At 47.7% G+C, this 26639-nt stretch overlaps 1 protein-coding gene across 1 annotated transcript; it reads right to left on the bottom strand.

The window, feature by feature from the left end:
* Positions 1–1500: 1500 nt before the first annotated feature.
* On the bottom strand, positions 1501–26221 carry CHUK (component of inhibitor of nuclear factor kappa B kinase complex). Its single transcript, XM_044420216.1, has 20 exons — positions 26132–26221; positions 24911–25025; positions 23214–23283; positions 22275–22363; positions 20411–20500; positions 20154–20278; positions 18627–18734; positions 17964–18099; positions 16688–16882; positions 15710–15812; positions 14129–14252; positions 12437–12588; positions 11376–11437; positions 10884–10993; positions 10109–10158; positions 6758–6854; positions 5737–5884; positions 5157–5293; positions 4183–4282; positions 1501–2993 (listed from the first exon to the last, which is right to left on the bottom strand). Exons 1-20 carry the CDS (start codon positions 26137–26139, stop codon positions 2967–2969), a joined length of 2046 nt encoding a protein of 681 aa, XP_044276151.1. The 5' UTR covers positions 26140–26221; the 3' UTR covers positions 1501–2966.
* Between the last annotated feature and the right edge of the window lie 418 nt (positions 26222–26639).

The following is a 26639-nucleotide window of genomic DNA, read 5'->3' on the forward strand; positions in this document are numbered from 1 at the left end:
ATACAATCAATCTATGATTTATTGTACTGCCTGTAACTTGCACCAGGTTCTTGAACAGACATGACCAGAACCACAGAGACATATATGCTACAGAACACAATTATGCATTTTGGTATCCTCCCAGTTTGGATTCTGTGGGTAGAAAACATATTTTTACTTGAGTGGAGGAAATAAGTTTCAAAGAGAACAGATATCCAGTGCATTGATCACTAGATCTCCTGTTATCATGGAATTGTAGAATAGTAGAGTTGGAAGGGGCCACGAAGGCCATCAGGTCCAACCCCCTGCTGGTGCAGGACACCCATTTACACCCTCCCACTCAGAGCGCTGCCCAGTTTCTTTCTGAATGTCTCCGGTGTGGGAGAGCCCAGCACCTCTCTAGGCAGCTGGTTCCACTGTCGTATTGCTCTGGCAGTGAGGAAGCTTCTCGTGATGTCCAGCCTGAACCTGGGCTGTCACAACTTGATTATTCTGTGTCCTGTGCTCTGGCATCAGCAAGAAGAGATCTAGACGTTCCTCCTTGTGACAGCCTTTGAGGGACTTAGAGAGGGACATCTTGTCCCCCCTCAGTCTTCTCTGTTCAAGGCTGAACATGCCCAGTTCTCTCAGTCTCTTCTCACAGGGCAGCGTTTCCAAACCCTGAATCATTTTTGTTGCCCTCTGCTGGACCTTTTCTAATTTACCTGCATCTTTCTTAAATCTTGGTGCCCAGAACTGGACACAGGATTCCAGATGGGGTCTGACTGATGAGGCATATAGGGGAACTATTACTTCTCAAGATTTGGAAGTAATACTTCTAGTAACATACCCCAAAATAGCATTTGCCCTTTTTGCAGCTGCATCACAATGTTGGCTCATATTTAGCCTGCTGTCCACAATCGCTCCAATGTTGTTTTGCAGGGCACATGAGGGGGTGCCATGCAGATGTGGGACACAACCTTTTTTCCTCTGCAGTGGAGGGCAGGATGTGTTCCAACAGAGCAAAGCTCAGGGAACCAAGATTTAGGGTGGATGCCAGGAAATACTTCCTGACGGTGAGGACCCCGAGGGTGTGAAACTGTCTTCCGTAGGAGCTGTTTGAGGCCCTATCAGGGAGAGTGTTCAAGGATAAGCTAGGTATGCATATGGCAGGCATGTGTGAGTGGAGCCGGCCAGAGCCGGGGGTCAGACTAGATGGCCCGGGAGACCACTTCTGACTCGCTCTGTTCCTATGTTTTTCTTACTCAGTTCTGTTGTGCCACGTATTCCCCATCTTGTATTAATGCATTTGCTCTTTTTCCTAGGTGGAGGACTTGGCATTTGTCCCTATTGAATCTCATTCTGTTGCTTTCAGCCCAGTGTTCAAATTTATCAAGTCCGTGCTGGATCTTCACTGATTTTCTGTGTTTGATATGGAGATAACAATCTATTTCAAACACTGTAATTATGTTAAAATGCAACTAAACTGTGTTCCAAAGTGTTTTTTTTTAATGGAACATCTCTTCCAAAGACAGACTTAAATCTTTTCTGTGGTTATATGTTTTACTGGTGTACTATTAGGAAAACAAAACAAAACACAAGAAAGGATTCCGGGATTTTGTAAAATGCACAGAACAGCAGTACTAGCAAGCCAAGAACAGTATCAGCAACATTCGCTCTGCCAAGGTCGTGGTGTCTCCAAAGCTCTTCAGTAGTGATTGTTTGCCAGGTTTTGTCTGAAAGTGATGAAAGCAAACAGGAATGCAGATGGAGGAAAACTCCTGGTGGATGCAGTGGGGCCCTGGTGAGCAGACTCGGAGGCAGTGAGCACGTTAAAGAAACCCTATTTCACAGCCTCCAAATCCACGCATAGAATCTCTTTATTCAATTCTCTCTGTGCCACCCAACAGACTTCTCCAGGGCTGCCCTGGAACCGACTACCAATATTGAGACTATTTTTCCGTTTTTCACATTTCTAAGCTGAGTTATTTAAATTGACGTCACCTAACAGCCATTTTAAAGTGCAAAACTGCATTCAGGGCACAATCTCAGGGCTGCCCCGCATCAACGGAGAGGTCATAGGACTATTCCGAACACCAGCTCCAAGATTAACACATTACTCCTTGGTCCACACATACAGGCTGGATACTCATTTGCCACTCTTTCCAGAGGACCCTGTGAAAGTTGGAGACCAGGACTGTGGAAACCATGATCTTGGGTTCAGACAAGACAACAAGCCATGGTGGTACAGAGAACAAACCATTGTTACTTATTCTGGTTTCTAAAGGCCAAATTGACCATGGTGCAATACAAACAGCACAACATACCAGCAATGGTAAAAAGACACCATGACTTGTGTAGTTTGAACATAGTCCGTGTGAGGCATAGCGTGGAGTATCACCCCATGTCTCATTCCCTATGCCCCCCGCACAGGGTGAACATAAACCTTGAGTTTGGAGACTAGTGTATAGGCACGGGGCACTGGATTTTTACCTTAAAATGGGTACTATAGAAAACTAAAATATTCCCTTATCATACTGAAAATAAATCTGGGGGGGCCAGAGAAGGAAGGGGAACCAATTTACAAAGCAAATGATCAAGAGTTTATGTCTTCTTTTCAGTTTCTGTCTGAGTGGAATTCACCATCTTGAAATTGTGCAATGTTTCTTATTTTTGGTGTATTTCGTGTGATTCCAGTGTATGTCCTGTGTCAGGAGGTACTCCATGCAGTCTGTGTGGCATCTTTGGGTGAGAAGCCAGCTGCTTTCTAAGATGCTTCAGAAAGACAGGCCAAATATTGCATGGCAATCTCAGACAAAATCAACTGAAGTGGAAATTTAAAACGTGCTCTCTTGGGTTGAATGAATGCCTTTAGCAACCGTGTGCTTAAAATGCCGCCTGCTCCTTAACTGCAAGAGGCTCCGGCAGTGGTGTTCTGGCGATCGATTCACGAGAGATGCACATAAGGCATTTGTGTCAACTTCTTGATGTTCCACTTGCATATTCAACTAATTTAGCCAACTCCAATCAAGACTCTAGAAAAGAAAATAGGGCATCAATCATTCTCCTTGCATTTCAACAAGCAAAAAGCACAGATCAGAAACGAAGAATGCAAAGAATGAGCCATCTCATGTTTTTGTTTGCCCGCATGACTTCAGCTGTCCCAATGGGAGGGGACCAGGAGAAGCAGGGAGTAGCCGCTGCTGCAAGATCCAAATAAGTGCTTCTGTTTCAGGCGTGTCGCATCTTCCCAGCATGAAAAAGCACATTCCCAGACCTGGGAAGTGCACTGCTGCCTGGGAACTTTGCAATTCGAAGTGCACCGTTATTTTTCTCAAGCTGCAAAGTGGCCCACACGGAACCCAAACTGGCTGGTCCAGAGGCAAAGAGCGGGGGATTCTCATGTGCCCTACTTCAAACTGGTCTAATTTCAGACTTCACTTAAGAAACGTCCATGGATTTGCTATAAAGGAGTAATTTGTCTCAAGTTAAATGAGAATGTGTGACAAAATGCTCCTTCTCAAAATTTAGGGAGGAAATATATAATTTGAAGAGAAATCATTCAACTGGTACAAACAGACCAGGGGACAGGCCATGAAGAATTGTTTGCTCATACCAGATTTGGCTTCCATATCAACATCTCTTAAAAAGTAAGGAAGACGGTGGCTGCCAGGATTATGCAGGGCCTGTTAAAACTCTCCGGTTAAGCATTACTCAAGCTCTTGATAGCAACGGCAAAAAAGAGCAAGGAAAAACATGGCACGGGGAGAAATGCGAGGATAAGGAGGAATGGAGGGACAGCACCCGGCGCGACGGAAGCTCTGCACGTGCCTGCAGGACACTGGCCGCCCGTGAAACGAGAGAGCAGGAACCTTCCTGGAGAACGGAAGGAAGGGAGTGCAGCACACCAGAAGGATGAACAGTGGGAGGCAGTTTGGCTCCATCTCAACAACAGGACTACCTCTGAAAAATTCTCCGAACGTGAGATGTCCTGCAAACTCGCCCCCACATTTTATAAGCCTCGCAGCAAAATCTCAAAACTGAACTTTAAGACTAGGGGTAACAACGTGTACTTGTGAGGACTCCCCCAACCCCCGCGGCATCCCAGAGAATTCACCTCCACTGTAGATCGATGAATTACTCTCCCCTTTCCACAATAAGCTTCCTTCCGATTCAAGCCCTTCCTTACTCAAAATCAGCACCCAGCGGAGCTCTCAGACTCACCATCACGCTGTTATTCTGGTCATGCTTTGCTTCTTGGATGACAGTACTAAAACTGTCGAGGTAGCTTAGATTTTCTTCTAACAAATGTGCAAAAGGTATCCTGCCCAGAAAAAACAGAGGAAGCCCAGTTGAAATCCCACCGAATCTGACCTGGACTCCCCACAACACACTGTAGAACATGCAATTTCTTTGTCATTTGATATATATCTGAATATGGATGTACAATGTTGAGTGAATGTTAACATGGCTTTTATTGCTTTCTGGGGATACCAACAAAAGCATCGCTAATCATTATCTTCTAATATTCACGTTGCCCCCTTCACAGTGACAGTTCCTTCCTTCCACTTTTTACTGATAATGCCGTGTTTTCTGTTATAAAGAACAAGATACTGTTCCATCCACACATCACAACGTTTTTTCAAACACTGAAGGCTCTCCTACCCAAAATTTTTAGAAGTTGCCGCAGCACTACAGAGCTGAAGTGGGGGCACTCCAGTTCCAGCTGCAGAACAGGGGCTAAAGGCCGTGAGTGTTGTGTGTGTGTGCACTGCCAAAGCTCCGGCACACCTGTGGGAGGCAAACAGTGCTATTTTTAATGATTCAGATTCAGAGGATGAAACGGCTTGTGAGATTGCATGGCCACAAGCTGGGGCTCAAGCTCCTCGGACTCAGCTGGGGGAGGCAGTAGAAGGGGCCAGCCCAAAGGCAGACAGGGACACAGATCATCCTGACTATGGGAACAATGGGGGGTTACAGGGGCCGTTGAAATGGGAGAGCTTTCTAGTGGAGATCCACCTTCAATGGACCTTCAGAGATGGCCTTGGATGTGATTGTCTTACAGGCCCCCTTCCAACTCTACTTCTAGTCTAGTCTGGAATAGAATGTGCTGTTCATACTTTCTGAAAGGAAGATCAATGATTAAATGATGCTTGGCTACAGAGCGCAAACAAACTGTCATGTTTCTTTAGACTTACATATTTCTAGAGGCTTCCAGAGAAGAAAGAGGCTGAAGAATGCCTCCCGCCGAGGTCTGTGAGAGCCACATGGGCCCTGAAGATGCAACCGGGCCTTCGACACTGGAAGTAGCAGAAGATTTAGCAGAACTCTGAGTCTACAAAGAAAAAGGAAATGCTTCTTCTCATTGTTCAGATCTAGCCTCTGTTATTTTATTCAATCTTTGGAAACAATGGGAATGTAAAGCCCTGGGTGCACCTGTCTCAGTGTTGACATTTTACTGTTACAACTGAATTTAATTCCCCTGCACAGGATCCACTGAGGCTATGAAATGCAAACATGATTTGGGAAAACAGTCTACTCTTTTTCTGGTAATCACTCTGGACAGCAACTGTCATACTGCAACCAACCCACAGAAAACTGCCCACTGCCTCTACCTGTATCCTAGCAGTGAGGTTCGTCTTTAGATGTAAATGGTGCACTGGGAAGAAATCCATTGATGTGCTGGCACAATACAGGTACACATGCATCCATAACAGAACCTTGGCAGGTTCTTTTAAATCATGCAGTTGCTGCTGAAGGTAGAATACAAATCCTTACGCAAGCAATTTTCAGCAAATGCCAGATTTCCCTCTGCCTCTTCCCTTGCATCTGCATCACTGAATTGTCAGCCTCCTTGATTTTATTCAGTGCCACTTCGATCTTCGGAAGCAAATCAATTATCTTCTGCTTACAACCCAGCAGCTTGCTGTGACGCAAAAAGAAAACAAAGAAAGAAATCTGTTGGTTAGGCAGCCCCTTCTTCTTCTCTGAACAAAAGGGGCAAAACATACAGAAGCTTTCTGGAAATCAGAGGCACAGGAATGCCTCTCCAGAGGCCTGGGGCTAACAATATGATAAAGGCGTGTGCAAGCACGGATGCAAGGGCGGGAAACCACAGGGCAGCCATCCAGCTTCCTGGCCTCTGCAACTCCACTGCCAATTTGCTGGGGACAGTGACTCTTTGTCCGCTGCTGAGGGTGCTGCAGCATGCCCGCCTGCCCGCCCTCCTTGTGGGAATCCAGAAGTGCAGCGGGGGAGAGATCCGGCTTGGTGGAGAGAGGCCTCCCTCCCGTGCCCCGGGCCTCTCCGAATGTCCAGCTGGGCAGGCTGGGCTGACTTCCCCGCAGAGGAAGGTCCATGACCATCCGGTGCTCTTAAGGAGCCGAGATCAGCACACTGCAACTGCATTCTCGCAGAAGGAGAACCGAAGGCACGATACTTTATTGGGATTAACAGAACGCTTTTGTGCATTCTGCGCAGCCGTACGCCACGGTCCCACAACCTTCCAGAGGCAACAAAAGTCTGACGTGAGGTCTGCGTGAAGAGGCGCCTCCCCGTCCTGAAGACGGCCTCTTCCCCACCACGCTTTTTCCCCAGCACAAACACCGAGCGCGTTCAGGGGCAGGCTCGGAGTGCTGTCATTGCTAAACACTGGCAGTGCCTGTGGCGGTATCAGCAGAGGCAAGGAAGGAAAGTTTCACACACGAGATGGAGGCAACAGGAAATGGCACACCACGCGGACAGGTGCCGCGTGGGAGCAATGACGTGCACCTCTGCCGGATGGGGGCCGGCTCCGCACCTGAGGTGTCGAAAGAGCTCCTTAAGCACCCAGTCCTGGCTCTGCACGGTCTGGGCAATGATCTTCACCATCTCCGTGCTGTCGCTGTAGGAATGATCTGAAAGGGGAACCCGTCATGTGGTCAGAGCAGCGCTTCTCTTTAATACTTTAAAGAGTATTAAATACTAAGACTTTATGTATTAAAAATGGACAGGAATGGGTGAATTTAATTCAGATGACCATCAGGTATACTACGGCGGGCAAGAATCCCTCCGAAGAAATGGAGTAGCCTTCATAGTCAATAAAAGAGTAGGAAAAGCAGTACTGGGATACAGTCTCCAAAATGACAGAATGGTCTCAGTTCGAATCCAAGGCAAACCATTCAACATCACAGTGGTCCAAGTCTGTGCCCCAACCACTGGTGCTGGAGAGGCTGAAGTTGACCAGTCTTATGACAGCCTACAACACCTTCTAGAATTAACACCAAAAAATGATGTCCTTACCATCATGGGGGATTGGAATGCTAAAGTAGGAAGCCAAAAGATAACCAGAATAACAGGCAAGTTTGGCCTTGGAGTACAAAATGAAGCAGGGCACAGGCTGGTAGAATTTTGTCAAGAGAATACAATGGTCATAGCAAACACTCTTTTCCAACAACCCAAGAGACGACTCTACACATGGACATCACCAGATAGTCAACACAGAAATCAGATTGACTATGTGCTCTGCAGCCAAAGATGGAGAAGCTCTATATTTATGATGATTTAACCTATTGTTGTAAGCCGCCCCAAGGCTTCGGCGAATGGGGCGGCATAAAAGTGTTTAAATAAATAAATAAATAAATAAATAAATAAATAAATAAATAAATAAATAAATAAATATACAGTCAGTAAAAACTAGACCAGGAGCTGACTGTGGCTCAGATCATGAACTTCTTGTTGCAAAATTTAGGCTTAAATTGAAGAAAGTAAAGAAAAGCAGTAGGCCACTCAGGTATGACCTAAATCATATCCCTGATGAATATACAGCAGAGGTGACAAATAGATTTAAGGAATTAGATGTGATAGACAGAGTGCCTCAAGAACTATGGACGGAGTTTCGCAACATTGTACAAGAGGCAGCAACTAAAACCATCCCAAAGAAAAAGAAATGCAAGAAAGCAAAATGGCTGTCTGAGGAAGCTTTACAAATAGCCGAGGAAAGAAGGGAAGCAAAAGGCAAGGGAGAAAGAGAAAGATACACCCAGTTGAATGCAGAATTCCAGAGAATACCTAGAAGAGATAAGAATGCCTTCTTAAATGAACAGTGAAAAGAAATAGAAGAAAACAATAGAATAGAGAGGACCAGAGATCTCTTCATGAAAATTAGAGATATGAAGGGAACGTTTCATGCAAAGATGGGCATGATAAAGGACCAAAATGGCAGGGACTTAACAGAGGCAGAAGAGATTAAGAAGAGGTGGCAAGATTACACAGAGGAACTATACAAGAAAGAGCTTAATGTCCCTGCTAACCATGATGGGGTGGTCACTGACCTCGAGCCAGACATCCTTTAATGTGAGGTCAAATGGGTCTTAGGAAGTCTGAGCAACAACAAAACTAGTGGAGGTGACAATATTCCAGCTGAGCTATTCAAAATCTTAAAAGATGATGCAGTAAAAGTGCTACACTCAATATGCCAGCAAATTTGGAAAACTCAAGTGGCCACAGAATTGGAAAAGGTCAGTTTACATTCCCATCCCAAAGAAGGGTAAGGCCAAAGAATGTTCAAACTACTGCACCATTGCACTCATTTCACATGCTAGCTAAGTTATGCTCAAAATCCTACAAGCTAGGCTCCAGCAGTATGTGGACCGAGCACTACCAGAAGTACAGGCAGGATTTCAAAGAGGGAGAGGAACTAGAGATCAAATTGCCAACATACACTGGATCATGGAGAAAGCTAGGAAGTTCCAGAAAAACATCTACTTCTGCTTCATTGACTATGTTAAAGCCTTTGATTATGTGGATCACAACAAATTGTGGCAAGTTCTTAAAGAGATGGGAGTACCAGACCATCTTATTTGTCTCTTGAGAAAGCTATATGCAGGTCAAGAAGCAACAGTGAGAACTGGACACAGAACCACTGATTGGTTCAAAATTGAGAAAGGAGTTCGGCAAGGCTGTATACTGTTGCCCTGCCTATTTAACTTATATGCAGAGCACATCATGAGAAAGGCGGGGCTGGATGAATCACCAGTTGGAATTAAGATTGCTGGGAGAAATTACCACAAGCTCAGATATGCAGATGATACCACTCTAATGGCAGAAAGTGAAGTGGAACTGAAGAGCCTCTTGATGTGAATGAAGGAAGAGAGTGCAAAAATTGGCTTGAAACTCAACATTAAGAAAACTAAGATCATGGCATCTGGTCCTATCACTTCCTGGCAAATAGACGGGGAAGAAATGAAGGTAGTGGCAGATTTTATTTTCCTGGGCTCCAAGATCACCACAGACAGGGACTGCAGCCAAGAAATTAAAAGACGCTTGCTCCTGGGGAGGAAAGCTATGGCAAATCTAGACAGCATACTAAAAAGCAGAGACATCACCCTGCCAACAAAAGTGCATATAGTCAAGGCTATGGTTTTCCCAGTTGCAATGTATGGCTGTGAAAGCTGGACCATAAGGAAGGCTGAGCGCAAAAGGATTGAGGCCTTTGAATTGTGGTGCTGGAGGAGACCCCTGCGAGTCCTTGGACCGCAAGGCGATCAAACCGGTCAGTCCTAGAGGAGATCAACCCTGACTGCTCTTTAGAAGGCCAGATCCTGAAGATGAAACTCAAGTACTTTGGCCACCTAATGAGAAGGAAGGACTCCCTGGAGAAGAGTCTAATGCTGGGAACAATAGATGGCAAAAGAAGAAGGGGACGGCAGAGGATGAGGTAGCTGGACTGAGTCACGGAAGCAGTTGGTGTGAGCTTGAGTGGACTCCGGGGGAGGTGGAGGACAGGAAGGCCTGGAGGAGCGTTGTCCATGGGGTCACGATGGGTCAGACATGACTTTGCGACTAACAACAAATTAAAAAAAGTATTAAAGTGAGATAAAGTATTAAATAGCCTAGAGTCTAATTTTCCAGCCTCTAATTGGGATCTGCTCGAAATGCCCATATATACTTAAAAATACAATAAACATGAAGTTAACAACAACAATTTTGATATGTTTCAATTGCTCAGCAACTTTTAAATCAAAACCTGTCAGAAACCTGCTTAATCCCAAACCTGTTCAACATCTCCATGTCAATATTCATCTGCCATACTGTTCTTTGTGAAATTTCCAATTTTATACTGATGGTATTTTGGATTCAAGATAGATCAAAGAAGGAGTCTATTCCATACCTGGGGCTCGTGGTTTTAATCGCTTGTAGAGTTCGATGGCTCTTTGTTCACTGTAAAGAGATGATAAAACAGTAAAAGTGAAAACCTCTCCAATTCCCTTGACACTTTGCTGCCTGGTGTGAAAGGTTCCATAAGTTAAAATATAGTGAAATTTCCTCCTTTGTTAAATTAATCAGTTAGACCAGTAGTGTGAAAGAATGTCAATTAAATAAAAACATTCCATTTTGTACCTTTCAGAATCTAAAAGAAGTGACTTCTCAGCAACATCTTACTACTTCCACCATAACTAGGTAGTAAGGTTTGTATCTAGGAACTTTCCTATATGTAGGAAAACCAAATCTTGTCTCCTGTTTCCAAGGCCCACTGAATCAAATCCAACAATTTGATTTTTCTTATGTCACTGTGCGGGATTCCCACACCTTCACTCCCAAATTGTTGCATTCTGGAAAGCGAATTTTTGCTTTAAAATGTATTTACTTTATAAGATCTTTAGCCCAACATGGCACAATTTGTGAGAAATTAGGATGCACAGAGTCCACCAGACGCATACTGCCGGCCACTGGGAAGGTCAAAACCTCCTTGCTTTTAAAAAAACAGGCAAGCAGCAAACCACCAGCAGTGGAGCTGAGCTTGCTTCTGCCTTTGGGCGAGACGGATCACAAAGCCAACCAAACGTGTTAATCGAGTGTAAAGGGATAAGACAGTCATGCGTAATGGAAGCCTTAAGCCGCACTCCAGGAAGCACCGGCATCTGTATGAGGAGAGGGCTGCTTACAGGTTTTCCATGAGGTCCCCTTGCCGTCGCGCATGGGGGCTCCGCTGCAGCTCCACAATCTCGGTGTGCAAAGCCACAATCTGCTCGTCGAGGAAGCCGATGTCCCCTGTCTGGAAGGCAGGCAAGGAAGATTTTAACAGGATCTGGAGGGCAGGGCTGGGGAAATCCACCAGATTTACTTCCCACTGGATTCCTCGCACGTCCTCAGCAAGTGAAGCAGCAAAACATGATGAGGGGAACTGCCCCCTTCAGCTGCATCCCACCGGGTGTGCTCAAAGCAGGGGGCGAGGGGGGCGGGCTCTTGTTTGCTGCACATTTCAGGGTGCAACAGGAGTACAAAATGAGGGAAAAGTACTTTGGTTGCATTTCTATCTTCTCTTTGTACGTGGGAAGCTGTCTCACAATTTAAAAAATCCAGCTCCGCAATCAAACTTAAAGCCCAGCAGGCATGATCTTAAAGCACTCGCTTATTCTTCTGCGATATCTCCATACCTGTTCACACTGCAAGGCCTTTTCTTCCATCTCTTTCCAGGCTTTCAGCATTTTCTCTGAGGCTGAAAGAAACACGCCTGTATTAACTGAATGAAGCCATGTGCTGGATAAAAGCACCAATCTTTTTAAAACACCCACATTTTGAACTAGGGAGGCTTCTGAACCTGGGAATTCAGAAACAAACGTACTAATTAGAAGATTGGGTGCATCATAGGCTGAGCCACGTTCAGGCGTGGCATAAGGCAGGTTGATGGCTAGCCATCCCTCCTGCCAGTTCCTTCTCTTCTCAGACCCTGCGAAGGCCCTTGTGGTCAGTAGCCAGGGCCACCTGCCATGGATCATTCCCCCTTTACAAGAACCGATGGCGGACTCGCCACTGTGGTTCTTGGGACAGGCCCGGGCCAGAAGCAGGCAACTTCCTCTTCGTGGTCTCACGGACTCACAGCTGGGGGCTGGTCAGTGCTCACAGGAAGGGGGGAGAGGTGACAGGGAAGGGGGCGAGATCCACTAGGGTTAAGAATTTGCACAGCACTTTGGTTTTCCCAGCATTTCAACACTTTTACTTTTTACTTTTGTTTTCATGTATTGCGTTTTATTCTGTACTGCTGCTACGCTTCTCTGCTGAATCCATTGCAACTGCTATTGTGGTTCTGGCGTTTGGAATAACTTGTGTGTGTGTCTCTTTTAAAACTTTTGCTAACCACCCAGAAAGCCTGAGCTATAGGGAGGAATAAAAATGAAATAAATAAATATTAAGTTGCATCTGTGATCACAAGTCTCTTTGAGTGGCATTTTTTCCTAGCGGAAAGCATGGCACAAACAAAATAAATGCAATTTACCTGCTGGTTGAAAAAGGAGTGTGTAAGCGATAGTCACACGACTTAAAGTCATATTCCAGCCACACAGGGAGGGTAGGTGCAGGGATGGTGCACAACAGAAAATAAAGCAATAAAAAAAGCAGGAAAGTACTTCAGAAATAAAGTGAGTCATCTCAGTCCCACAGCGGGTGAGATGCGGAGGGCACACGCCAGGTCCAGACTCCGATGGCCACACACACTTACATATCCCGTAAGTCATCTGGTCGCTGTATCGCTCCAAGTCCAGACTGATGCTCTGATGGAAGAACTTCAGTTTCGCTTTCAGTTGCTGCGACGCTGACACCATGTTGTTTTTCATTTTGGTTAAATTGGCATTGTATCGCAGAAGGCTCAGCCTAGGCCATTGAGACAAACGCGTCTTAGCAGTTGCTCCATATAAATCGGGAGAATGCTAATTTCTTTAATGTCTGTATGGACTTTCCCTGTTAATTGTATCCCATGTGCTGTTTGCTGTTCAGTAATTAAAACAATCACAAATTATTAATTTTAAATCATTTTGGCTTAAATAAAAAGATGTCCAAGTAGTTAAACTTTGTGTCCTATGTGTCTTTCAGAAGATGGAATGTCCTTTTGTTTTGTATACTCCAAACATATAAGTAACTATTATTTTGTTACAATGAAAAAGTTCCTTATGTATCAGATTTGCTCAAACATTTTGCTCAAACACAATGGTTTTGCAATAACCATTCTAGCTCTGAACTCCTTTCCAATCTCTGACTAACGATAACATTTATGTGCAAATGCTTATATAGGCTAATTCTCACAGTTCCCTTTTGTTTCCCTATAACTTTAGACTGGGAATCCTTAAGACAGGCCCAGCTCACTTCTGGGATGTAGTCAGCACCGTGAACCTCTGAGGCAGGGTGTGGAACAACTTAAAATACATTATATGCATGTGCAGGATGCAGTTAAAGTTTCCAACAACAGGAATCATTGTCCGTTGGCCATATCTGCAGCCTCTTACTTGGTCTTCTGCTCACTCAGCTTTCTGAATTTGCTGACGGACTGGCTGCGGCCATCTGCGCTATACTGTCTCAAACATGAAATGTTATTTATTTATTTAAAGCTTTTGTGAACCATCCCCATATTTGTGTCTTGGGACAGTTTACAACAAACAACAAGCAACATAGAAATTAAAAATAGCACAGCATGCAGTATAACACACTAAGACCAATTAGACATTAAAATAACAAGAGAATACAAAACATAAAAGAGAAAAGTGCAAACATCGCTATAACTGCTTTGGTCAACCGACAAAGGTTGTGGGGGTTTTTTCAGTTGTGCATGTCAGCTCAAGCTCTGCTCAGCATCCCAACTGGGAGGCAGCGACACCAGGATGGGAAAGAACGGCATGTCTGCTCAGCACTTGCTCTCTGACTTCCACCGAGAAAAGATCAAAAGCAAATCAAACCCCTTCATGGGCCGCACACAAGTGCTAGTTCTGGGAAGTGTCCAAGCCGTAACCAAAGTAAAACATCTCCTGCAAACAGTCTTCCGCAATCAAAGAACTGGGCAGGAAGCCTTCCAGACTTGCAACACACACAACAGAAAGCGAAGAGAGGAGGAGGGTACAAACACACTCCACTCTTAGATCAGACCACAAGTGCGCCTGGGGTGGGGAAGGGGCCCACATGCACCGAGGGAACAACACCTTTTTCACTGCAGCACAAAGGATTGACCGGGCTGCAATGAACATTGCGTGGAGCCTCGCCACCTTCCGGAGCGGCTTGTGGACATTCCCCAAGTACTAAAGTGCTCCGTCCAGGCCGTAGCAAACCTTCCGAGAAAGCCAGCAACGTGTTGTAGGTAGTACGTTCCTCATGCTCGCCTCACCCCCCTTCCCTCCAAACAACGTTTGCTCAGCTAGTGACTTACATGGCCGCTCTCTGTCCCTGGAAGAGCCGGCTGTAGTCTTCTTTTAGCCCGATGACGTAATGCACAGCCTCAGCCCAGATCTTGCGAAGCTGCAAAATGGGCAACTGAATTTCGCTGTCCTGCACTGTGTGAGAGGAATGGGGACAGCCATCACCTTGGTATCTATTAAATGGCGCTGCGAAACAACTGGGCAGCATACACACGTTATAAATAAATAAATATTAAGACCTATAGCATCTTATAAGCTACCTCTGCAATCTCATTAGATGAGTTACAAACATTTTCTGTATTTTTCCTTTCCAGAACAGGTGTTTTCAAACCATCTTTTAAAATACAAAACTGAACTGAACTCTTAACGTAAGAGTGCTCGTGTAAGACAAGATAACAGAATGTGAGATTCAGCTCTTTTGGCACTGTCACTGGACTGATCAAATGGCATAATAAAATTGCTGTTGCAGAGTTTCTGGTGCCACCAAATGGTGTGGGAATTCACAGGATCTTAACGATCAAGTAATTGTGTTAGAAGAATAGTTGTGTGAAGGAAGAGGGCAGTGGAGGAAGATGGGAGAGCTGCCCCACTAGAAGAAGAGTCAGGACCAGCAGCTCTCCCCAGAGGAGGCACATGGTCCTTCCGAAGGGTTTGGCCTTCGTGGACATGTGTGTTTGCCAGGCATGCTGTCAGAGGCTCAGGCAAGGGAAGACTGCTGAGGGCGGAAGCACGTGCCCAGGCGGCACCACCAACATGCAGGCCTCACTCTCCCCTCCACCAGAGGCCAAAGCTCGCGAGTCCCCGGAGAGCCTCAGTCCAGCAAAGCACCTGCTGTCCCACGGAAAGTGCTCCGGCGGCCAGAGAGTCTCAGGGTGCCATGCTGGTGGCTTGGAGGAAGGCGCTTCCCACCTGCCACATCCGTGGCACAGGGGGCCATGGATGCTCTCGCTGGCCAGCCACCCTCCGTGGAGCACCGGGGGGGGGGGTGAAGGTCCCAAGCCGGGGGGCGGGGGCACTGGCAGGTTTCCTCACTCTGCACCTGGCTTAGCAGAAAGGGCAGGGAGCCCCCCTCGCAGCTGTATTGGTGCACGTTCCACTTGCTGTGCCTGTGTAATTCCATGTGCAAGAGGAGGCAAGCGTGTCAAGTGCGGCCACGGATGACAACTTTCTGGTGGGCCCCCCAAGGCCTTCCGATGGCTGGATTTGGCAAGGGATGATGGGGGTGCTGCCCTGAGCCCACCCACCACCTCTGCCCCAGAAGGCCTGGCCAGTGCCCCGCCTGAGCGGAGAATGACGAGGGACGTGCCCCCGGAGTCCTCTGCAACAGGCCGCCTGGTCTAAAACGCGGCTTCTGAGGGAAGGGACCGTCCACGCCCGCCTGAAGGATGGACGGGGCGTCTGAATGCGCTCCCTGTGCAACTGTAATGGATGGAGTTCATCAACAGCTCGCCTCTGAGCCCTCCGGATGTATGAAATACACTAGGCGGGTTGCAACACAGAAAGCAAAGAACATTACTCCTCCGAAATATCATTTGATCTGAAAGTCGCTCCTAAAGACAGCAAAAATTAATACATAATTTGGAAGAACTTACCAATATAATTCACACAGTCAGACAAGCTCCTAGATGCAAAAGGGCCGTCATATATAGTCTTGCTTTTATCAAACAGGTAAACCATGCAGCTATCCCAGCTTCTCTGATAAAAGTAAAGACAGGACAACATTTCAGATTCATAGAAACCTTGAAAAACGTGCAAATTACAGAGCCATTATCATATAATATAGTATAATCTCTGACATATATCCTAGCTGTGAAAAACTGTGTTACTAAAAAAGGAAGAGATTAATCTTAACAGACTTGCAAACTCTTAAAAGGACCAGCAGGGAAGGGAAGGGAGTGGCTGGACTTGAAAAGAGACGGCCCCCCACCCCTCAAGGTAAGTGAGCATGAAGGCAGGGATCAGAGAAGGGGAAAGTCCTATGAGACCTTCACCTTCCATGTTCAAAGCTTCTTTAGGTGACAGCTTCAGACTCCTTAAACCAGGCCAGACCTTCTTCTATGATCAAGCTGGAGCTGGGAATCTCTCCATGAAGACTTCTCAGCCTACTTCGCTCTGGGGCGGACACTGGGGGCCACCCTCAATTCACCCCGGCTAAGGAAAAGCCCTTCAACAGCTGTGGAAGCAAATCTTGCCCAAAGACTTTTTCCCTTAAACTAAGCCCTTGGTCAGTGGCACTGGAGGAGATAGGATGATGACAAGCTTCACACAAGCCGGAAATGTAAAGCTGGGTCAGTAATACTACCGGCCTCTCCCGGGCCACGTGGAAGAGGCTGTAAAAAGAATAAACCTTTAGCAGTACTAACACTAATAAGCACGAGGCCACTAAGCTGACAGGTTCATGCAGACTTGTAAATGTGCCATTTGAATGAAGAAAACGAGGCCACGCATTTTGCAGGATGCCAGATAAGGGAAAACGCCAAAGGTTGTGGGGAGGTTTGCTGCGAACCACTGAATACAGCGCTACTGTAGCACACAGATGTGAGCCCACTGGAATTAAGAGGAGCGCTTACGACGCCATCGATGACACACTGTGACGCTGGCTTTCGAGGGTCCAGGCAGATGCCCATCTCCAGGAGCAGCTCTTGGCTGCCGGCACTGGTGCCCGTCTCGGACTCGATGCGAGACTGCAGGGAGTGCACGCTTTCCTCAGGGTGCAGTGCGAGCGACAGGATCCTGGCAGACGTCATATTCAAGACGTGAACGATCTGAGAAAATCGGGCACACGCCAAGGCTGAACAAACCTTGATTGAGCCAGAGAATGATGAGGGCTCCTCTAGAAGCTTCTGCACTTGTACATTTTATTAATACATTTTATATATATTTTTGCCGATTGTATCAAAAAGTTGGTATGATGCTGGGAAAAATACATCACAATGGAAGCTGACGATGTAGAAAGCCAGTGTGGTGCGGTGGTGAAGAGCATGGGACTGGGACTCAGGCGATCCGGGTTCGAGCCCCCGCTCAGCCATGGAGCCAACTGGGTGACTTTGGGCCAGTCGCAGACTCTCAGCCCAACCTACCTCACAGGGTTGTTGTTGTGGGGGTAAGATGGAGGAGCAGGAGGAGGATGTAAGCTGCCTTGAGCCCTTTGTAGGAAAAAGGCAGGATATAAATTGGAAAATATTTATTTATTTATTTATTTATTTAGGAGACTTCTATGCCGCCCCATTTGCCGAAGCCTCAGGGCGGCTCACAACCATAAACGAATAAACAAATAAGAGAGATGTAATTTGGTTCTGAAATTCTTAAGAGTTTAAAAGAGTGCAGAAACTTTTTGAAGAACCCTCATATTTTCTTTTACAAGCAGAATCAATTCCCTGCTAACTTTTGCCTGAAGTCTCAGTCTCTCTCTCTCCCCATTAGAATAAATAAAACAAGAATACCCATTGTTTTGTCACCGCCCCACAGTTCATTTCTTAAAGATTACATTCATAACCCACCTAGAAGCTCAGAGAGTGACAGAATTATGTTTTAAATAAAGGGACCATTTAAGTTTACGCAGGGCCCCTGCCTCACAATCCGATGGCTGCTCTTTAGCTGCTCCCACTGCCATATCTAAAGCGACGTCCTTGTTACGGCTCTTTGGCAAATGCATCCACCAAGAAAATGCTAGTACTTTTCTTTCTTTTAGGCAAGAGAGAATGATGGGCTGCTGTGCCATTGCGTCATCTGTGTGCATCCGGTTCAGAGACACAACGGCAAGTAGTCCGCTGCTCCATAAACACTGCTCCGTCTTATGCGTCTCAATCACTGCTTTTAATCCCAGTGCACAGCATCAGAACTTACCTTCAGGCCCAATATCTGATCCATTAACTGGAAGCACCTGGCGCAGCCAGTTTCTGGGTCTGTACCACCCCCTCTCTGCTGAGGATCCCAGTCTAGCATCAGCTGTAGCCAGCTCTCCATGACTTCGACGATTATGCTAAGCCAGAAAGAGAATAAAAGAATCTGAGTACACTGGAAGACCTTGACAGCAGAGATCTGGGGAAAAGAACGTCACCTGCCAGTCTCACAATGCGCTTATGCACCACTGAATGAAACCCGTGCGGGAGCCCAGGGCGGGGTGGTGGTCCATGTCGGAGCTGCACTCAGGAGGCCCGGCCTCTGCCTCCCACCCTGTGATGAAGCTCACTGGGTCATTTTGGGCCAGTCGCAGATTTACTTGCTGGGCAGGTACAACGGAGAGCAGCAGGACTATGGACGCCTCCCTGGGCTCCACACGACAGGAGAAGGTGAGATAGAAACGAAAGGGAAGAACAACAACGTTTCTAGTGTATTGGGAATAGCACTGACATTTAAAAGTTAGCGGACATTTGTGCCCTGGAAACTACGTCCATGAAGGATTACGCCCCTTGAACTCCACACCACATGGTATTATGGCAGAAGATTCAAGGACTCTGACACAAAGAATTCCAGCAATTCCAGAATCAAGGAGGGAAGGAATGTTACCTGCATAAACTGTGGGGGTTTGGCAAATGAGCACTGAATCTAACTTCCCCAGTCATCTCTTCCCATGCAAAGATGAATTTTGGATCTTTCATCTTGATTTTATCATGCCTGCAAGAAAGACAGTTGGAGTCAAGATTGCTGATCTCAGTGGAATGGCAGAGCCCAGGGATGGATGCAGCAACCTCGCTGCTGTCCAGAAAAAGCAACCCCCCCTGCCCTGCCCTGCCCTGCCCTCCTCAGCACGGAAAACTGGGAAGCAGCTATGCAGATGCAGAGTGTGTGGCTCCCTGGAGGTCATGCTGACTACGGGGCAGGATGGACAAGCATTCCAAATCATATTAAGGGAGGGACTTCAGAGAAGGAACTGGGCCCTCCTTCAGCTTCATACAACACAACAGTTTCCTAGTGATGGTGGTATCTGGCACCACCTCCGATCCCAGTCCAGTGCTGGGCCCCCATGACTGACCCTGTTATAGGGCCGGTATCCATCCCATCCTGTCCTTTGCTGGGAGAGGTGCAGCGCACGACGGGTAACACAAAACAAATGACCAGCAAAAAAAGGGCACCTGCACGAGAAGTTCATGGAACTTTGCTGGGCAAGCAGGTGGACCCGCGTGGCTGCGGTCCAGAGTCTTCCTCCTGAAGGTTTCCATGAACTCACTGCAGGTGTGGAAGTCTGTACAGCAGGAGGGTGTCGTCTCTTGAGCGGGCAAGAGGAAATGTAAAAGTCCCAAGGGACACCATGGTGGCAGGATGGCGCCACGCACCAAAGTATGCACCTGCCAATGCGTGACAGCGAGCGACCCTGGACGCCTGGTGAAAGGATGCCGAGGAGCAAACACCCTCTCCCTGCAGGCAGCCCTCCTCATCTTTTGCAGTCTCTCCTGATCTTCTTCAGCCTGCCTGCAGCGCCAGGGAGGTGAAAACCCAGCCTCCCCCAAGCCCTCAGCCTTGCAGCCTCCCTCTGCTACCACGCCGCAGTCCAGATGGCGGCCCTTCAGCCTTGGGCTTGCCGTGGAGTGATATTCCCGATGCCGTCGACAAACACCCTCGCATTCCACACAGGACTCATGGTTCCCTCGCAACTCCATCGCCGGCACACGCCAGGCAACAGACGGTAGCCTCTGGTGCAAAAGACCCACCAGGGCTTCAGCGGTCACAACACCTGCAGCAAGCGCATCTCGCTCACGGCCAAACCACACTGACGGCTCAACCAAAGCAAAGCCTGGAGGAAGTCTGTCAGCGACTGGATGCCGGCATATCGGATCCGTGGAAGGAAAATGAGCAGAATGGCTTCCCTCTCCTCTCGAGTCTTCCTGGCCAGCTGGTCACAGTCTCAGGAGCACGTGGCCAAGAGCAGACTCGTGCCTGGAGCTTCCTTTCCGAGAACAAGGAGCCTGATCTCAGCTGTCCAGCAACCTCTCGCACATACATTGACTGAGGACACTAGTCTCCTTTCCCAGCTCTTATGTGGACAGGAAAGGTAAGCCGCGGCCTAACAGTCCAGCGCAGAAATAAATCTCTTACCAGGTAAAAGGCTGCTGGTCATGCAAAAACGGTCTAAATCCTGTAATGCACTCAAAGACCACTGTTCCAAAACTCCAGAAGTCCACAGAGGCTGTGTAAGGCTTATTATCAAAGAGTTCAGGTGCCTTAAACAAAACAGCAACACGATACAGTAAGAACCACAAAGCTCTCCTCTGGAACTGGGGGTAGGACATATGGAAATGAGAGCTGGGTCAGTTTCTGCCATAATGCTCTGAATTCTGCCCTTACACACTTACCAAATATTGTAAGGTCCCGACAAAAGATGTGCATAAACTTCCTTGATCCAGATCCTTGGCGTATCCCAGATCTATTATTTTGTGAATGATCTGGAAATAAAATCAAGTAAAGATGTTTTTGTATTGATGCTACTTGACATTCCAATTGAAAAATGATTGACGCTACTGAATTGTGACTGAACAGATTTTTTCCCACTCATTGGGCTCATTTAAATTTAGTCTGCAAAAAAATCTGCTTTTCACTTTTCAGCTACTGCTAGCAAAGTGGTATAGAGCCATTTTTACTTTCCTCACAGCCTTCTGAGCTCCTCTCTGTTCTCCTGATTCTTAATTTTGCCTGGTGCCTTTTGAAGCCTGACGCTACTGCTTCTCACCCAGCCCTTCCTGCATTTCCTGGTGGTATCCAGTTGCCACTTTTCACAAGCAGGTTCAGCTCCGATTCCTTCTTGCATTTGCTTCTCTTTCAGTATCACCTGATAGTGACGCTTATAGGTTATTACGGTTAATTCACCCATTTCCAGCTGCCCTAGTTTTTAAGAGGAAAAAGTACTGATCTGCATTTTCTGAACGTACAAAGAAAAGAATCTATATGCACTTTATGATTCTTATCAGTCATTCTTTCTGTTGACTAAACGTTTTACCGTTTTCCACAATTCCATTTTAGCTTTTGATTTCTGATTCAAAGGTCGGCTATAAAAAGCAACCAGCTCATTAACTGCTTTGAATGCAAGCACTTAAACTAGCAGCATTTATCCCATAGAACTCTTATTATTTGCTCCAGAATCTCTAGAACTGTGGTATGTGCGTTTATTCAGATTTTACAGTATCCTCCTTCTGGTCTGCACTCATGCCTTTATAAGAACAACAGAGCTAAAACACGGTCAACAAATCTCCTCCTCCTTCCTGCACAAGCTGCAAACAATCAGATATCAGACTCCATCAAGGGCCCAAGGGCACCGCTCCAGATCCAGGGTGGGAAGAACGTTGATTTCAGATTTTGGGGCTTCAGCTCCTACTGCTGCCCATACTGGCAGGTGCTTCCAAAAGTTAAAGTCCCAAACATCCTGAGAGCTACTGCCTGCCCATCCCATCCCAGAGGACTTTACAAAGGAAACCAGATAACGCTGCAGCAAAAAATGGAATTTACCAGGTCTGCTAGCAGAGAAATCCAAGACTAAAGCCATGAACACTTCCTCTTTACTCACAAACATGCCCCTCGGACCCTCTTCAAGTGTATCCAAGTTTGCGAGAAGGGTGCAAAAGGGTGGCAAGCAGCCGCCCAGAGAGAACCTCGCCGCTCTTCCCAACAGACTCGGTTCACCCCCATGGACTGCCCCCGTGGGAAGAGGATCCAGGAAGTGGCAAGTCCACACTCTCCCTAGCAATGTCTGGATCACACGTCACTCTGCACACGGCTCCTAGCACCTGTGTAGATCTGCTTGTGCGCAGGGAGCCAGAACGGGAATAGGCGTCATGCAAGTCAGTCCAAGGAGATTGGCAGCAAGGCGAATCTGGTGCAACCCACCCGTCCCGCAGAGCGTCCAAAGCAAAGCGGTCCTCCAAGTCCTGACCTTCTCCTGCCCTGTTTGACTCGACCCGACTCACTGCACTGCCCCTCCCTCAAGCAGAGAAGAATTGGGAAGAGGAACGGCCAGCAAGCGCACGTGCCTCGCCTCCCGTTAGCCGAGCTGTCGCAGCCTTCCATTTATCGCTTGCACCTCAGACATTTTGGTAAGGCTATTCAACGTATTCTTTGCATACTGAAGGTGGGTGTGACCACAGGAAGCAGGCCGTCCTTTCTCAATCATCCAGCCAAAGGAACCCCACAGAATTCTAGAGGGATTGTCCGATGCATTTCACTCACCTTCCCATTTTCATCCTGAAGAACGATATTTTCAGGTTTCAGATCTCTATGTATTATTCTGTTTTCATGCAAATACCGGATGCCACTCCCTGGGAGTGTGGTTCGGAGAAAAACACATGGAAGGGAAAAAAGAAATTTCAGAGAAATTCAAGCCCGGGCTTCCTCTTACCATTTAGAAAGTGTCTGAACAGCAGAACGTGGGAGGGGGAACACTGAAATGAAATTATTCTTATGCATTTTTTTCATTCTTTGTCGCTCTTCCTCTGTTTTGCATTATCTATGCTGTCTTAAAAGGGTACCCAGGATATCGGAGTTGAAAAACGTGACTTGTTACCTTGGTTATTTCTATATCCTTAACAAGACTGTACCTTAAATGTTTTTTGAGATTCTTGCTGCCTACTTTTTGGGACAGCTAAAATGTTGAACTTTCCTTCCTCTCCAGAAATGCCCTAAGTTAAATTGTATATTCTTTCGAGCATAAGAACTCAGAAACTGTACTTTTCCCTTTGGTAAAAGCGTAAGTGGTTCGGGGACAGCAGATGGAAGAAGAATGATGCCGAGCTGCTCACTTCAGTTTTCCAAACTCTCCGTGTGTTTTGGTTCCCCAATTACTTTAAGTGTAGCATGTTTGGGTGGGGGGGGGCAACATTCCCACAACCAAGGGGGTGCTCAACATAATATCCATCTTTACCCACCCAAGTATCAGGGATACTTTGACTTTTGTTAACTGGCCACTCACCTTGGAGACATTATAGGCATGAAATAAGGACTGCACACTATCGGGCAGAACCGGCTGAGCCGCGTGGACTGAGGCTAGACAATGCCCTCCCCACTAACCGATTTTCTTTCCCTGTACAACAAAACTTTCCCAATTCTTATGTGTTAGAGGGAACGTGCAAACACTGCCAGTGGCCTGGTGTGAAAGAGCAGCTGACGTACCAACATCATTCAGAAGGGAAAGTACTTGGCTCTCCTTGAGGCCGCAGCAATTTTCAGGTGAGTTCAACAGCTACCCAAAAAAAAAAAAAAAAGTTTCACTTTAAAATGTTAATGCTAATTAGGCGATTCCTATTCTGTAACCAATGCACATTTGTTAAAATGCTAAACATTTGAGGAACAAGGGGCTGCTTGAGGAACGCAAAAGCTATTTGAAGAAGGCCTCTATATATACAGTATGCGGATCCGCTTCAACAATCCAATTTTGCAGGTTGAACAAATCTGTTAATTAAAGGCATTCAAGTAAAGCAGAAAAATTGCTAATGTAACAACTTCACTAAAGTAGGTGTAACAACTTTCAAGCTTAGAATTATTTATTTTACCTTTGTATCTTTACACTGCCTGTACAACGTATCAGAGCAGCATATATACAAAGTTAAAACCATGATATAAACATCTAAGCATTCAATGCAGAAGACAAGCCCATAGCAAGTCTGCAACATGCCTCTGAACAGCAGAAGAGGGCCCATGTTTTCTTCCCGGGGGAGTCCAGAGGTGACACCAGCACAGGAAGCTGTGGCCAGGCACCCGCCGTGCAGGATCTGCTTGAGATCACAGCCGTCGGGCCAACATTCTCACCAGTGTCCTGTTCCCAGGCTGTTTGGGATAAGACCACAGCCTCAAACTTGACCTTGCAGTACACTGACAGTCTGTGCAGTTCTTCCAACAACGGGGCCCCACGGCAGTCGCCGGACAACGACCTGCCTCCTGCATTCCGCACCAGCTGCCACTTCCAGACCTCACAGCCCCTGCAGGGTGCCACAGAAGCCAAGGCACGGCTTCCCCAACGTGGCCCGTAAGTGGTACGCCAGCCAAAGCAGGTGAATGTCGCCCGTCACTGCAGCTGCTTGGATTTCTGGGGGAAAAGATGCTTCTAGGCGCATCTCAGTGTGTATACCTGTTCTTTCAGAGGGAGTGCAGGCCTATCCAGGGACAAGCATGGTGTACACATCCCAGAGCGGGCCTACCAACAGACCCCCATTTTATCAGGAGTTATCTCAGTTTATTGCTCCCCCACCCCTGCATTCAGGTGCTGCCTGGCCTCTCCTGGCTAAGATGGAACTGAGAAATGCAGCTGGAAGTTCCTCGTGAGCGCTCCCAGGGAGTCCAGCTAAGTGTTGAGCAGCGCTGGGAACAAGGTGGGCCTCGTGGCGCTCTGAGAAATGATTGTTGGGTGCCATTTGCTGCAACTGGCGCTGCAAGCCAAAGCAAAGCTTCTCTTCGAACAAAGCCACCTGTGCAGAAGGCGGTCCAACACGATGTCACGATCCGTGGCACCAAGCGCTGCTGAGAGATCCCGCGAAAGTGAATGGGTTGCACTCCCTCTACCCCACTCCTAAAGGTCCACCAGGACTGAAAACCAGCCCTTCCTCGTTCAATTGTCACGACTTTAAAACAAATATGTTGAGACGGACAAGAATTCAGCCAGGTTGTCTGCACCTATGGGAGGTGCATTGTATGGGCGCCACCAGAGGGATGGTGAAAAGGTCAGGAAATACCGTGCCCATGTTTCTCCCCATCCGAAGCAGACCTGGACAAGATCCGCCCTGTTCTGCACACTGGGCACACAGCAGAATCAGACGCGAGAGCCAAGCACAGAGCCAGCAACCCAGCCCCAGAGCTGAAGAAGGGAGCACTACCTTCCGGAGGTCTCCCCTGGAGCAATACTGCATGGCCAGAAGCGGAACGTTGTTGACCAGGAAATCCAACTCTTTAGGCACTTCGAAGGCTTTGACAACATTAGGGTGGTCCAACCTAAAAAGAATGAGCGGGGTGGGACATGCATCCAGAATCCTACATGGCAGGCTGAACATTCAGAAAACACACAGCAGCAACTTTTAATGGTTGAAATTAGAGAAAATAAGATCAAACAATCTTATACTAATTTAAGCAACAGCAACACCTTCAAGTAAACAATCAGATAAAAGGATAATCGCAGCCAACATCTTCATGCAAGCTTTTAAGACCAAGTTCCCTTAATGAAATATGCACAACTCTGTTTTTGGTTTGGTGGCACTTCAACCATTGATAAGCCGAATTTACTCATTTTTCTGAAGGTGTCAATATGCTGCTCAGTGGGGAGCCACAACATTTCCCACAATATTGCACGATATTGAACTGCCGCTGAATTGTCTCGCAGTATCGATAAGCTTTAGTTCCCACTGTCTCCATGGAGAAAGCAAGAATAGTACCAAAGACATGGGATAAAAATCTAATAAATAAATAAATTATTTATTATGAAACCTTTGCCCACACAGTGGAAAGGAGACTCCATGGGTATCAAGAGCAATGCAACTCCAGAAATACAGAGAAAGAAGGAAGAGAGGGAGATAAGGCCTCAGAAGAGTGCTGGAATGTATGAAGTTTCAGTTTGAAATATCAAATGCCTGGCATAATTCAGAGTACTCGGAAACAGAGTAATTTGGAGTCAGAGAACTTCAATGGGACAACATCGGTGGAAGTTTGTCCGTCTTTATCCTTTCATGACAGTGGGGAATCTACCGTCCGCCTGATATAGCACCTGCTTTGTGGTGCTTATTGATTGATATAAATCTGGGGTAGGCAACGTGGTGCCCCAGACACCTTTCTGCCCCCCCCTTCTCGAAACAAAAACCACTTCTACCAATCCCTGGGACGGCTGTGAAATAGCGAGAAACGTCCGCGCCGAACACGACGGCTGCAGCAGAGCGGTTCTGGCCGCGAGGGGCACGACCCCCTTCCTCACCCCAGTCTTCTGGGCAAGCTGATCGCCCTCTGCCCTGCCGCGGGAGGCGGGCCGCGCCGCAGGTTGCGGGACCTACCCGAACGCCGCCTCCCCATCGAACGCCGCGCGGGAGCACCGCAGCCGGGCGGAAACTTACTTCTTCATGATCTGGATCTCATGGCACCACCGGTCTTTGTTCTTCACGTTGAGCTCCAGGCGACAAGCCTTGATGGCGAGCTTGGTACCCGACACCTACCGCCGAGGAGCAGAGGGGAACTTGAGTCGGGCGGCCGCAGCAGCGACGGCTGCCTGCTCGGCACCGCCCGGGAAGCGCCGTCCGGGCGCTCCTGGCGCGGAGCCGTGGCCGTGGCCGTGGCCGTGCGGGGTGCGTCGGCGCCCCCGCCCGGGCCGCCGGCTCGTCCCTTCGGCCCCCGGACTCGTGCACGGGGCTCTGAGCCCCCGCGGGACCGCGCCAGGGCCTGCGCGCCGCCCCGGGACGCCGATTCCCGCAGGGGTCGCGCCCCCAGCCGCGGAGGCTCCGGGACGCGCCGGCGTGCGCTGCTTGGGCGAGCTGGTCCGAGAGCGACGCGGCGCGGCGCGGCGGCAGCTCCGGCCGGCTCCGCTCGCCCCGCGCCCCGACCGCGGCGAGGTGGGAGGCCCGGCCG

The sequence above is a fragment of the Varanus komodoensis genome, unplaced genomic scaffold (genome assembly GCF_004798865.1).
Source record: "Varanus komodoensis strain SLA01 unplaced genomic scaffold, ASM479886v1 scaffold11, whole genome shotgun sequence".
NCBI lineage: Eukaryota > Metazoa > Chordata > Lepidosauria > Squamata > Varanidae > Varanus > Varanus komodoensis.